Source organism: Eulemur rufifrons, chromosome 2, assembly GCF_041146395.1.
Source record: "Eulemur rufifrons isolate Redbay chromosome 2, OSU_ERuf_1, whole genome shotgun sequence".
Classification (NCBI taxonomy): Eukaryota; Metazoa; Chordata; class Mammalia; order Primates; family Lemuridae; genus Eulemur; species Eulemur rufifrons.
The window spans coordinates 113,779,040-113,794,053 of NC_090984.1; the positions used below are offsets into that span (position 1 = coordinate 113,779,040).

Here is a 15,014-nt window from a genome sequence, read left to right on the forward strand (position 1 = left end):
AGTTCGGCCAGGAGGTGGGCGACAGGGTGGAGTCGCCGTCGCCGTCAGCCTCGCGGCTCCACCTGTTGCAGCGTCGGAGCGCGCCTGCCAGAGAAGGCAGAGCTTGGCGCGGACATTTGGTCCCCACGCCGCTCATCAGGGCAGGGCCTGGGTAGAGGGGACAGTCCCTACGGAACGGTGCACAGGGGGCGCTCCCCCGGAAGGTGAGATCTGAGCGCGGCCGCCAGCGCCCCCTACAAGGTGGGGTCTTGGGCTGGGGCCCCGGCGGTTGCTGGAGAGCTTTGGCGCTGGTCTGCAAGAGGTAGGGGAGAGCATTCTGCGTGGAGCCAGTATCCCTGCAAAAACTTTAGAGCGCACCGAGGCAGCCAAGCCGGGGTGGAAGAGATGGAACTCTCCAGGGTCACGGTCTCCCGGCCAAGGGGCCCTTCCAGCCCCGGGTCCTTGGCCGCCTCTCCGGAAGCTGGGCTGGCTAGCCTCGCGAGCTTGGTCTGAGCCCCGCGGACACGTGGGGGCAGAGGACGCCTTAGCGCAGGACCCAGAGGCCAAGGGCGCTCTGGCGTGGGCAAGGCGAGGGAGGCTGCCCGGGGGAGATGCTAACTTCCTTCACTCCCCCATTCCTACCTCCCTTTCTGGTCTCCTCTCTCCAGCTGGTCCGCCCGCCGGATGCAGTGCAGCGTGGGGGCCGGGCAGGAGGTGGGAGTCGGCAGACGCCGCCCGGCACGGTCCCCTCTCTCTCTGCGCCCGCCCTGGACCCGCCCCAGCCTCTCAGCCCTGGCAGCGGGGTCGGTGACTCGGGAGGCCAGAGGCTCGACGCGACACCGCAACTAGGACACACCACCGTGGATCTATCTGGGGAAGCGCCTCCAAAGCCAGCTGACACCCCGCGTCCTAGCCGTCGGCGCCTTGAGAAGTGATGGTCAAGACCGAGACCCCGGGGATCCGCTTACCCGCTGGTCTCCGGGGCTCCCCGACCTTGGCTTCGGGGGAAATTCAAGTCCATTGGAGTTTGTCCTGAAGATACGCCACGCCCCCTCCCCAATCTGAGCCGGGCAGGGCGCTGGGTGGAAACTCATTGCCCGCATCCACGTACCAAGCAGAAGTGGACACTGCGCCTAGTCACTCGGACCTTCAGCGTTAAGGAGAACTCTAAGGCAAGCGCGGGATTGGGGGGAAGGGAGTGGCGGCGACAAAGCGGATTTGAAACCAGTAGTCAAGGCGGACGTGGCGAGCTGGCACCGCCACAGCGGTCCAGGCGGCGGCTCCGGGAGCCGCGCGGCCTGCGGGAACGCCCGGCGGTCATGGGCAAGCTGGCCCAGGGCCGTCCGGGAGCCGGCTGAGGGCCGGGCCGAGCTGCGACCTCCCTGGGGGCGTGGGCGAGAGTCAGTCGGCGCCCTCGGCAGTGGAGCGAGGGGCTGCCTTCGGGGACCAGGCCATGGCCGGCCGGGGTTGCAGCTGGAGCCTGGGCCACCTGAACGAGGACAACGCGCGCTTCCTGCTGCTCGCGGCGCTCATCGTGCTCTACCTGCTGGGTGGCGCCGCTGTCTTCTCGGCGCTGGAGCTGGCGCACGAGCGCCAGGCCAGGCAGCGCTGGGAGGAGCGCCTGGCCAACTTCAGCCGTGGCCACAACCTGAGCCGCGACGAGCTGCGCGGCTTCCTACGCCACTACGAGGAGGCCACCAGGGCCGGCATCCGAGTGGACAACGTCCGCCCGCGTTGGGACTTCACCGGCGCCTTCTACTTCGTGGGCACCGTCGTGTCCACCATAGGTAAGTGTGCCAGCCGGGCTCACTGGCATCCTCTGGAGCCTCCACTGCCCCCGCTGGTTGCCCGTTGGGCAGAACCGACCCTCTCTGCCTTCGGTTCTTCCAGCTCGGCGCCCAGCTCTGCTCCACCGGTGTGAGCTGTTGCCTGATCAACAGGTGGTATTGCCTCCCTGCTACTCTAAATGTGGTCCGTGGACAGGAAGCATCAGCATCACCGGGAGCTAGTTAGAAATGCAATCTCAGTCCCTCCCCAGACCTCCTGAGTCAGAATCTGCATGTTAGCAAAGTCCCTGGGGCATTTGAATGAGCCTTAAAGTGGAGCCGCTCTGCTCTATATTTTCAATCTAATTAAGGAGATAGGGCTTGAGTTCGTGGAACTTTGGGGAGAAAGCTTACGTGTAGGGACAGGAACCTAAAAACATTCACTGCGTTAGTGCTATGCACAAGCCACTGGTCAGAGGGGAAGTGCAAAGTTAAAGACTTTGCCTTTGACTTCAAACTTAGAAAAAATCGGATAGAATCCCAGATTGGAAGTGAGGAGGCAAAAGTACTAATGAGTCCAAAGGATGGAAAGTGTTGCCTACCGTGAAGAACCAGGGAGGAAGTGACCTGTGGGCTGAACCAGTTAGTGTTAGGCACGATTGGGTTTGGGGATTGAAAGTGCACTGCGCGCTGGAGTAGGAGGGAATTGCAGTCAGGTGCCCCACGAGCCGGCTGGAGTGGAGGAAGGAATGTTAGGGCCGGCTGCTGGCTGATGGGATAGAGGCAGACCTTTACTGCCAGACTAAGGAGCTAGAACTTACCTAGAGGCCATTGGGGGCCGTTGAGAGTTTTTGAGCAAGGGTATGACACGGAAAAAGATTGAGGGTCTTTGCACCACAGCCCTAAAGACTGTTCACCCTTGAAGCATAGTAAGTGATAAGAGGGTTGGGGAAGATGCGGTAGAAATTCTGAGAGGAAAAAAGGAGAGTTGGAGCAGGGAGAGGGGTTGAAAGGCTGGGCAGAGAGAGAGGAAGTGGCATCCAAACTGCTAGAGCACCAGGAGCAGCAGAAAAAGGTCAAAGTGCCAACCGCACAGGGTGCGTGTGCTGGGTGCCCTGCAGTTGTGACCTCTGTGCTCTGTAGAAGAGCTTGCCAGTGATGCAGGGTGACAAGACCCGCCTCCTGGAGGCTCCCACATGTGGTTGTATCACGTAGACGTTGTGCTGGGAGAAGGAGCACAAAGTACAGTTGAGATCAGCCTCAGGCCAGATTAGCCAAGGAAGACTTCCCAAGGCTGGTCCAGGAACCCAGGGCTTCACCTGGCAAGCGGGAGGCGAGGCAGAGGGGACCAGCATGCTCAGGGGCACACAGGCTCCATCCGAAGTGCTTTGTGCTAAACTGCCCAGCTGACAATGCCCAGCCCTTCCCAGGTGGCCCTGCCCCTCAGCAGGCCTTGATGTCACCACAATACTGGGTATCTGGCAAGAAAAGCTCTCACAGCAGCCCGGAACCCGTGCCCTGGGGATGGTGGAGGAGGAATGACACCCACCATGGCTCTCTGCTGGACTTTTTTAGCAGCATTCCATAAGTCCTTCATCCCATCACCTCCCATGTCTCCGAAGATAGTTCTAGAATTTCTATGTGAGGGAGTCTTGGGGTGAACAAAGTGATCAGGAGGTGTCACTTTGGAACTTACCTTGAATCTACTGTGTTTACTTAGCAAATATAGGACTTTTACTTATATTGAATGATTATTTGGGATGCTTTTGATGGGAGATTGGAGGGCTGAACCCTTCCCACCATCATCAAAAAAACCACTTCTTGGCTCACAGTGTGGTGTGTGAGGCGTGAGATGTGGTGGCTCATGCTGGTAATCTCAGCACTTTGGAAGGCCGAGGCGGAAGGATCTCTTGAGGCCAAGAGTTTGAGATCAGCCTGAGCAACATAGTGAGACCCCACCTCTACAAAAAATTTGAAAATTAGCTGGGTGTGGCGATACATGTCTGTATTTCCAGCTACTTGGGAGGCTGAGGCAGGAGGATCACTTGAACCCAGGAGTTTGAGTTTGCAGCGAGCTATGATGAGGCCCTGGCAATAAAGCAAGACACTGTCTCAAAAAAACCAACCAAACAACAACAACAACAACAAAAAAAAAAAACCCGCCTCTTGGCACTCCCCATGTACATGGAGGGAAGGAGCAGAATATGCATGTGGTCTGGTGAACGTGGGTACAGTAGGAACTGGGATTGTCACGGGCAGGTGGGTACCTAGGAACACAGGCTTCTGAGATGCAAATAGGACAATGTAGCATGGTAGAGTAGGAACCTGCATTAAAAGTCAGAGTTGGAGCTTTTGGTCCTGCCTCTGTATCTTGAGCAAGTTTCTTAACCACTGTGAGCCCCACCCTTCTCAGCCAAGGTGTCTGCCCAGTGCCCACCTTGGTGTCTGGTGCATCCTAGTGGTTTAATGAATATTAGAATATTAGTCCTGCTTACTGCCCACTCCCACCCCTCAGACAGAGTTCTTGTGAGGGACAATGACCTCATTTAAGTGAACGCATGTTAGAAAGTAAAAAGCAGGCCGGGCGCGGTGGCTCACGCCTGTAATCCTAGCACTCTGGGAGGCCGAGGTGGGCGGATCCTTTGAGCTCAGGAGTTCGAGACCAGCCTGAGCAAGAGCGAGACCCCACCTCTACTAAAAATAGAAAGAAATTATATGGACAGCTAAAAATATATATAGAAAAAAAAAAAATTAGCCGGGCATGGTGGCGCATGCCTGTAGTCCCAGCTACTCGGGAGGCTGAGACACGGGATCGCTTGAGCTCAGGAGTTTGAGGTTGCTGTGAGCTAGGCTGACGCCATGGCACTCACTCTAGCCTGGGTAACAGAGTGAGACTCTGTCTCAAAAAAAAAAAAAAAAAAGAAAAAGAAAGTAAAAAGCATTATATAACTGTGGGCTTACTTTTACTTCCTCATTTCTCACATTTTCTTTTTAAATGTTTCATTAATTGCTGTTGTAATAACAGCACTTGCTACCCTTGATTAGCCACATTAGACACATATTGTGATGATGTGATTATGATGTGATGGTGATGCAGCTTATTGCTGCATGACGTCTGCACTTGGGTCAACACAACTCCATGAGGCAGGTGTGATTATCCCCATTTCATAGATGAGGAAACTAAAGCTTCATGTTTTTTTACAAAATAAAATATAAAAAAGAAAAAATTAAGCCATCTGCACTAATATCACCCAAATTAACCATTGTTAACATTTTGGTCCATTTCTTTCTAGTCTTTTTTTCTGTAGACACCTATATATTAATGCAAATGTGTTTTTAAAAATGAGAGTCATATTCTAGAAGCTATTATATCTTGCATTTTGTATTGTAATATTATATGATGATGTTATTCTTCTAAAAATTGATCCCACCATGCTCTATTCTGCAAAGACTTTGAGGTAGTAGACAGCAAGAAAGTGTATAGTAAAATAATAATAAAATGAAACTAAAACTTCAGAACTAGGGAGAAGAACAGAAATGTGGAAAGCAAGTGGAGCTATGACATTGGTAGAGAGGAGCTTTGTCTTAGTTCGGATTCCCTTAGAAGCAAATCTTGAGCCAAGAATTTGTGTGCAAGCAGTTTATTGGGAGGTGCAAGGGCTACAGGTAGGTGAAAGAGGAAGTGAATCAAGGAAGGGAATTCAGTCAGTCCAGGGTATGCTATCAAGGCAGGTACCATAGTGGGCAACTGGTACTTAATCCCAAATGGAAGCGTGGAAACAATACAGACCTCAGAATTTTCCCAGGCAAGGAAGCTGGGTTATTTATTAACCCACACGTCTCAGTAATTGGTTTAAAGCTGGCTGGGGAGGGTTGGGGAGGCAGCACAGGTATGTAATTCCCAGGTACTTCTGGTCTCATTTTGAGGACAGCCCAAGGATACCCTCTGACAATGATATACACACTGGCCATTCAAAATCAGGCCAATGTTCCCAGAAGTGGTAAAGGGACCCCAAGGAATGTAGGCAGAGAACCAACAATGACTATTCAACCTTTAAATATGGTTGCAAGCTTCATGGCAGACAGACTCATGACCCATGCTAGAATTCTTTTTTTTTTTTTTTAACTGTTATTTGCATTTATTTTATGTTGCATCTATTCCTGTGCCATAAGTTTTTGTTTCTTCAGTTTCTTCTATGACATCTTTTTCTTCTGTGCGACCTCTTCTTCTGGTTTTGGAATAATTTGTTCCTTTTCAGTGAGGACCATCTCGATATGTGTTAGTCCGACCATGAGCTCTAGGACCATCTCAATATGTGTTAGTCCGACCATGAGCTCTGTAAGTTCGGCGCCGCATTTTGGGTGCTTTGTTCACCAGGATATGCTCAATGACCAGAGAATCTACATCTAGACCCTTAACTTTAGCATTACTCTGTGCATTTTTAAGCATGTGCAGCAAAAATTCAGCACTCTTCTTGGGCCACGCACGCTGTGTCCAGCCCCACTGTTTGGTCTGGGCACACCTACCACCTCCACCATTGTAATGTTGGAATGGTACACATTGTTTCTTAAAGTGAAATCTTTCAGATACTTGGTGGCTTTTCATATATGCGTACCCTTGACGGCCTGGGCAGTTTCACAAGTGTTCTTAAAGTGAACACGAAGATGTGAACCTCTTGATTTGCATGATTTTGTGGCGTTTTCGGGGTCAAGTGAATAGTGAACCATTTTCACAGATCACTTCAGGCCACTTTAGGAAAAGAAACCGTCCTAGAATTCTTAATATGAGAAAGGAGGAAACATAAACCTTTCCCCAGTACCTGATTTTCAAAAATATTTCCCCCTTAGGGTTTTGATTTTATGTAGACGATATTGTAGTTGTATAGGACAACAGGTGATATCTAGAAACAATATTTTCCTGGAAAATGCAATTGAGGGTTTCATGCAACTGTTGTCTAATTGAGACCTATGACTTAAAAGTGAAAGCAGAGTGGAAAACAGTTTGGCAGTTTCTCAGAAGGTTAAACATAGAACTAACATATGACCCAGCAATTCCACTCCTAAGCGTATGTCCCCCCAAAAATGAATGCAGGGATTCAAACAGATATTTGTACACCGATGTTCATCGCTGCATTATTCACAATAGCCAAAAGGTGGAAACAACCCAAGTGTCTATCAACAGATGAGCAGATAAACCAAATGTGGTATACGTGCAATGGAATGTTATTCAGCCATAAAAAGGAATGAAATTTTGATATAAGCTACAACATAGACCTTGAAAACAATTGTACTGAGTGAAACAAGCCAGACACAGGAGAACAAATATTATATGATTCCAATTATATATGAGGTACCTAGAATAGGCAAATTCATAGAGACAAATTAAAATAGAGGTTACCAGCAGATGAGGGAAGGAGAGAAGGGGAAGTTATTGTTTAATGGATAGAATTTCAGTTTAGGATGATGAAAAAGTTTTGCCTAAAGATACTGGTGATGGTTACATAGCGTTATGAATATATTTAATGCTATTGAATTTTACACTTATGAATGGTTAAAATAATAAACATGATGGCTGGGTATGGTGGCTCACGCCTGTAATCCTAGCACTTGGGGAGGCTGAGGCAGGAAAATTGCTTGACAGTAGGACTTTGAGACCAGCCTGAACAAGAGCAAGACCCCATCTCTACAAAAAATAGAAAAATTATCCCAGCATGGTGGCACGTGTCTGTAATCCCAGCTACGCAAGGCTGAGGCAAGAGGATCGCTTGAGCCCAGGAGTTTGAGGTTTCAGTGAGCTGTGATGACACCACTGTACTCAGCCTGGGAAACAGAGAGAGACTCTGTCTCAAAAAAAAAGGTAAATATGTTACATGTACTTTACCACAATAAAAAAAAAAGTCAAAGCAGAATATTAAAACACAGTTCAGCAATGCTGACTCTGAAAGGGCTGGTGATCAGATTTGAAACAAGCATAAATTTAAAGTACTCAGAAAAGTAGATTGATGGTGTATCTTGTAAATGATCTTTTGTAAATATCTCCTCTCTCAAACAGGCTTTTGTTAGGAGTCTGTTGGCCAGTGTACTTAATATCTTAGCTTCTGTTCAAAAAGGTGGTTAGGTAATTTGCATACGATATAGTCAGCATAGGCTTAGGTTATGCTGCAGTAAAAAGCTACCCCCAAAACTCACTAGCTTAATACAACAAACGTTTACTTCCTATTTACACCAAGTCCACCGGGGACCCAGGTGACTCTGCAGGGCAGTTGGCTCCTGTGATGCCTCAGCATGTGTGTCCAGGATTGCCCAGGAAGGGGAAGACAGGACTGAGGAGTTGACACCAGCAATTAAATGGCCGCCACCAGGAAGTGGCACACATCCCCTCCACTCACCTGTCATTGGACAAATCAAGTCACATGGCCACACCCAACCTCAAGAGGTTGGGGAAACAGTCCTCCCACGAGCCCAGCAGTGGATAAGACCAGGCATTGGCAAGCAGCACTGACAGCTACCACACATACACTGCACTGCAGTAGAAATTGATGCTAGCGGATTGGAAACATTGGGGAGGTGTAGGATGGGGAAATTAAGCCACACATTTTAATACACAGAATTATATTTCAAAAGGAACTTCAGAATTGCCAAAAGTGAACCCTGAATTTGGCTCCAAGTTTTCTAGTTGTTGAAATTAAGAGGCAAGAATGGCCAGGCGCAGTGGCTCACGCCTGTAATCCTAGCACTCTGGGAGGCCGAGGCGGGCGGATTGTTTGAGCTCAGGAGTTTGAGACCAGCCTGAGCAAGAGTGAGACCCCATCTCTACTAAAAATAGAAAGAAATTATATGGACAGCTAAAAATATATAGAGAAAAATTAGCCGGGCATGGTGGTGCATGCCTGTAGTCCCAGCTACTCGGGAGGCTGAGGCAGGAGGATCGCTTGAGCCCAGGAATTTGAGGTTACTGTGAGCTAGGCTGACGCCACGGCACTCACTCTAGCCCGGGCAACAGAGTGAGACTCTGTCTCAAAAAAAAAGGGCGGGGTGCAAGGACTACTGTCAAATGGTTCCCTTATCCAAGCGGGCTGCTTGGAAGACACCAGTTCTTGTAGAAATAAACATTTCTCCTGTGGCCTGTCACGAAGGGGACAACATAATGTGTCAAGTAAGCCCTTCCACCACATCTCAGCCATGAATATGAAAGAGAGCTGTGTGCTCCTGCACAGCGTGGCTTCCCTCCGTGCAGGAAGCAATTCAGCAAGAGCCGGAGTCCAAAGCGACCTAGGGCAAGGGCACAGCTCCCAATGCCCTGATCCAAGAAGGACATTTGGAATATTCTGTTGGTGGTTCCCAAGCTTAAGTATCCATAAACACTCACCTGACAGACTGTGGAGTGTGTTAAAATGCGGGTGCTTGGGCCCCACTTTCAGAGATTCTGTTGCGGATGTGCATTTTAAGAAAGTTCTCCAGAGGACTGTGATGTGGGCAGTACAGGGAGCACACTCAGAGGACTCTGCATCTTGAGGCGTGTTGACAGGAGTTGGCGTAGGGTTGAAAACTGAGTCCTTGCTATTCAAAGAGCAGTCCCTGAGTCAGCGGTGTCAGCATCACCTAGAAGCTTGTAAGAAATGCAGAGTCTCAGGCCAACCCCAGACCTACAGAATCAGAGTCTGCCCTTTAACAGAACACTCAGGTGAGTCCTGGGCACATTAAAATTTGAGAAGTCTGGCATCTAGAGGGATGTTAATTTGTACTATTGCTGACTAGGGCAGGCCCCGCTCCACTCTCACCCCTGTGCTTTAGAACACAGAGAAACTGGTGGCCAGGCTGCTATGGTGAGGAGATGTGCGCACCTGTTGCCTTGGGGGACCTCCTCGCTGGCTGGAAGTCAAGTCCGCTGATGGCGAGGTCATCAAGCATCATCCAGATGCAGGGATGCGCTGGGCTCAGGCCGAGACGGTGACCCCGGCTCACGCAGATCAGAGACTGCAGACACAGAGCTGCTTAGCCCCGCCTTGCTGGTGTACTGCTCAGGGATGACTAGATTCTCAACAGTAGTTTGTGTTCATTTTAATTAAACAGAAATAATTCTGCTGGCACCTCTTTAGGTCCTGGATATGGCTTGCGTTTAGCACCGGTGCAGCAGTATCCTACCAGGCTCTCCGGGGTTCCGGAGCCTAGCTGGCAGGGATGCCTTTTGGCCTGGTCAGCGTGTAAATCTATGCGGCACGGAACTGAACATTGTTTCGGGAATCTTGTTTTTCCCCACGTGGGAACAAGGCTGAGGAAAGAGCTTTTGAAATCAAATGATATCAGGGTCAAACAAAAAAGTATTGGGAATCTCTATTTTACAATGTAGAGTTACAAACTAACATCAAAGAAGACAAAAGGGCATTCAGAAAAAATAAAAATATCCCATGAATATGTTAATGGATATCACACGTTAATGAATGGCATGTGTGTGTCAAGATTTAAATCATACACAGAATGGGCACTTTATGTGTTACAAACCTTGAAGACAGACAGGGAAGTTATTATTTATTCCATTTTGCAAATAAGGAAACCGAGGTACAGAGAAGCATGAATATCTTACTTAGGACCACACAGCTATAAAGTGACAGAGTCAGAATTAGAACCGAGTTTTGTTTTGTTCAGTGTCCAGTGATAAATACATATTCATTTTAGACAACTGGAAATATATGGGAAAGTATAAAAAAGTAGAAATCACCCATAATTCTACCATCTAACAAGAACTATTAATATTCTGGTGAATCATATTATATTGAACCCAAAATGCTATTTTGTTAATCTTAGGTGCATCATTATTTTATGTACCAGCCAATTAAATCCTGACGTGCTAGCAGTTGTGAGATGCATTCCAATTTCAGAGATATTAAAATGTTGGGGAATGGTGCATCTTAAAATCACCTAAATGTATCGTATCTCCTGCTTTCTGTATAGCCATCATTACATGAGCATATTGTAATTAGGTAAAAATGAATCACCTTATAATTAAAATTTCTTTGATTTATATGAAAGTTGATTGATCTTAAATATTTATTAACAATACTTATAGTTCATCTTCTCTGGATCAACTAGGTAATTTCCCCCCATTTTTTTGTTGGGCAGAGAGGGATATGTTAATCCATGTGTATGTGGCTTTATATTTTAAGGATTTTAGCCCTGTATCTAAGGGCTGAATGTTTGTGTCATAGCACTCATCCTTTGTTTTCTGTTCAATATCTATTATTTAGATAGAGAAATGTTTTTAATTTCTGTTCAGTTTCATATTCCAGTCTTTTTCTTGTGCTATCTTCCATTGTCTTTTTGTTCAGAAAATCTTTTCCCATCGAGATCCCATAAGAATGAAAGCTTTTGTTCATTACTTTTGCAACTACTCTGTTTCCCATCATAGCAGTAGCTTTTAAAGCACTTGAACGTATTATTTCACGTGAAAAATGGCGAGCGCATTTTAAAATGACAGTGATGCATGGTTGTGGGGAAGAGTGGCTGGTAAGAGTTTGCATTCACCAAGGTAGGGTGAGAGGGCCACATCTCTTGAGATGCGTCTTCTAAAATTTCACAGGGAAGCTCAGCCTGTCCATTCTGAGAATCCTGGATTTGTTCATTGTTTCCTACTTGGAAAATTTCAGTATCTTGAAATCAGAACTATGTTACAGGACACCGCTCGCACTCTGCACATTTAGTACTTGTAGATCCTAATCTCAGCATTAGAAAGTCTGGTTAATATTATGAAATATGAAGACTTCCTTTTTTTTATTTCAGCATATTATAGGGGTACAAATGTTTAGGTTACATGTATTGCCTTTGCCCCACCTGAGTCAGAGCTTTAGCATTTCCATCCCCCACACGGTGCACACCACACCCATTAGGTATGAATATACCCGTCCCCTCCTCCCCCCTCCCACCTGCCCGACACCCAGTGAATGTTACTTACTATATGTGCACATAAGTATTGGACTTCCTTTTCTTTTATCCTGAATTCCATTCTGTTTTCTCTTTCCTTCCATGGCTTTCTCTATGGAGAGATGGGTTTGAGATGATGTAACCCAAATAATTCTTGGACTCCTTGGGGTTTGGTCCAAGGGTTGTGTTCTATTCAAAGAAGCATGGTCTGTTAGCCAAAAGTAATGAAAAAATAAATTCAATCTTTACCTGCATATCTAAAGAACCTTAAAGAGCCTCCAATTGATAACACAAAGGAAATTCCCCTCTTCCCTCCTCTGCAGTCTCTCATATCTCAAAGGAGTTCTGGAGCTTCTTAACCCCAACCCCTCCCAAGTTCTCCTGGCCATCAGCCTCTGTCTGTCTGTTCCCCTGGTCTGCTCTCCCCGTACCTCCCTCTGCTCTCTGTTACCAAGATTGACTTAACCTCTGCAGTGTCGTTTAGCTTTCTCTCCGTTATCCTGAATTCTCCTCAGTAAAGGATAGTCCTGGGAGCTGACCCAGCCGGCAACACTCCTCTCCCCTTAGAAGCAAGGAGAGAAGAGCAGGGGAAGATAGCTGCCAGCACATGAGGAGCATGTCAGCAATTACAGGAGGACATCACCACAACTGTGCTATGACTGTTCAATAATTTACCTGCTCCTCCTACTATAGGACATGTATGTTGTTTCTAATTATTTGCCAGTACAACAGCTCTATAGGACATATTTTTAATGCTAACATTTAAATTTTAAATTGTAAATATATATAGGTACTGCCAAATTTTTGAGAATTTGAAAATTTAAATATTCTCTTAACCAATTTGCAAGAATCTTGTTATTCTCACAGCTAACATGTACTGTATTCTTCCCCTTCCTTGGTACTGTACTCAGCGCTCTACATACATAATCTTTCACCTGTGAAGTAGGACTATTATTTTCCCCCATTCTATAGATGAGAAAACTGAAGCATAGAGATTAAATAGCTTGCCCAAGGTCACATAGCTAGTAAGTGGTAGAACTTTGATTCAAACTTTGTTCAGCCATGATTTAAATTTTGGGTTATGGTGGGGAGGCGGGGGAGTAGCCTCTAAGATGGTCAGAATTTCTAGTGGAACCTGAAATAAAACCAAGGGCCCTTGTTCAGTATTTATTTTGGATGTTTTTGTGTTTCATTTGATGTTACTGAGGGATATTTTTTGCAGGCTTTGTAAAAGGAGGCCATCTCAGTATCTCATGCTGGGTTTGAACAGAGTCTTTTCTCCCTTCTGATGTCCTTAGAACCACACCGAGCACCATATCAGATGTAAAGTTCAGGTTGGTTTAGTCAGAATTGATTGAGTCCCTACTACAGGGCCAACCTGACTACGGCAGTTCTCAACCTGGCCCGTGGGTAGAATTCAGGGTGTCTGTAAATTTGAATGGGAAAATAATTTCATCTTTATGTTTACTAACCTCCAGCTAAGCTCTGACTAATCTCGAGGATTTCCTTCCATAATGAATGCAGGTAACACCCAGAGGTAACATGAACAAGGGCCACGGCTTTGTAACCGACAGGAATCACAGATCTGTTCCCCTCCCCTTACAGTCATGGCGGAGACGGTCATCGTTCACCCTCCCCGCTACCTCAAAATCATGGCAGTTATTAGACCTGATCTTGTTATTTCATGATTTAACAACAAATCACACATATCACACATTTGTTTCATAACTGTGCTTTCATGTGGCTGCTTTTATAATCCTGGGCACTTTATTTCATTCATTACAAAAACAACATTACTCTAAGAAGGGATGAATAGGCTTCCTGAGACTACCACAGGCTCCACGTAACATAAGACAGGAACTGAGAACCAGACCGAGGTTCGTTAGGCAAGTTTTGAATGAAGAGAGAAAGGCAACTTGCCATAGCTGCAGTCATCGCCCCTCCTGACAGGGCGTTAATGCACTTGTAGTGGTTTGGAAATGGACTTGAAAGGCTCTTGTTGCTCAATCACTGTGCATAATCTCATCTTCCCCAGATGATTCAGATGATGTCTCAGGATGTTGCAGTTGTTGACGGTCATCATTGGGAGTGAGCATTAGTCAGCCCCTCAGAGCAGTGGGGAAGAAGCCCACATCCACAGATGTCCTATTTATATAGAGAACCCTTTTTATAGCATAGTAGACTTTGCTGAGTTGCATCCCTATTTCTTTACCTCTGTGTTCTCAGCTAGTGATGATGTCCCTTTGACTCTTAGTCCACTGCCAACCCTGTGGTTTCAGCATCACATGTGCACTTGATGTAAATGCTGATTTTGGAATATATAATGCTGGCTCATACTTCTTGTGTAATGTTTAAATTAGAGAAATTGCTACTGACAGGCCTTGGGCCAAAGGTGACATGCTTTATTTGGCCTACAGATGGTGATGAGTTGGTAAATGTTTAACAACCAGCTCAAAAAAAAAGGCCCTGCTTCATAGCATGTGCCTATTTCTGTGGTGTAAATATTCCCACAATGGCTGACTGCAGGCTATGAACATGAAGCCACTGGAGGAAGGTGGGGTAGAGTAGATGTGCATAATCAGCTCTCAGGAGCCTTTTCCAGCCAACCAGCACACTGCTGTGGACCTCAGAGTGTGTGAGAAAATTTAAATGAGTTGTCAACTTTTAAAAATCAGAGTTCACAATCAAAATCTACAATTTTTATTTCCCTTAGAAAAACAGAAAATCTGGCTATGTCAGGCCCACATTCCTCCAGGCCAGCCACTTGCTGAAGAGGAGCTACATATGCTCCCTGTGGGAAGCTCACTGCGCCCCTGTCCCCACCCCCAGGCTGAGTGTCACCTGCCAGGCGTCTCCGAGTTTGACTTCTTTCCTGTCCCCTGGTTCAAGTGCTAAGGTTCCTTTTGTCTCTGAGATAGAAGAGCCAAGTGATCTTATCCCCTGGGTCTTTATCAAAAACCCAAGAAAGAGTTGCAGAGTAGGGCCCCATGTGATATTAATTGTTAAAAATTGCATCCAGCTTGATCATAGGGCAGTCAAGATTTTCCTGATGGGGTGCACGGAGATTTTTATTCCATTCTTGTTAATTTCCCTCTGGTCAGTCCAAATCAGTAGGCAAAAGAACTTTTCCACTTAGGATATTTAATTAATGAAGACTCAAACCAGAAAAGCATGAACTCCATGGCAGGATAAAGGTTTTCCTATGGGAAATTAAGACCCACTGACTGGAAATGGTGAAAAGTGACAAGTTCAGAGGAAACTCAGTACAGTAATTAAAAATGTATCAAGTTCTGTACAGTAGGCAGTCGACGCAGCACAGTCAAAAAAAAAATAGCATCTCAGAGGTCTTGT

General features: G+C 46.7%; 1 protein-coding gene across 1 annotated transcript in view; it reads left to right on the forward strand.

Moving 5' to 3' along the window:
* Positions 1-1,432: 1,432 nt before the first annotated feature.
* KCNK13 (potassium two pore domain channel subfamily K member 13) overlaps positions 1,433-15,014 on the forward strand; it is an 84,608-nt gene continuing 71,026 nt past the window's right edge. The window contains exon 1 of the mRNA XM_069465214.1: positions 1,433-1,766. Coding sequence (XP_069321315.1) covers positions 1,433-1,766 — 334 coding nt within the window. The remainder of the gene's footprint in view (positions 1,767-15,014) is intronic.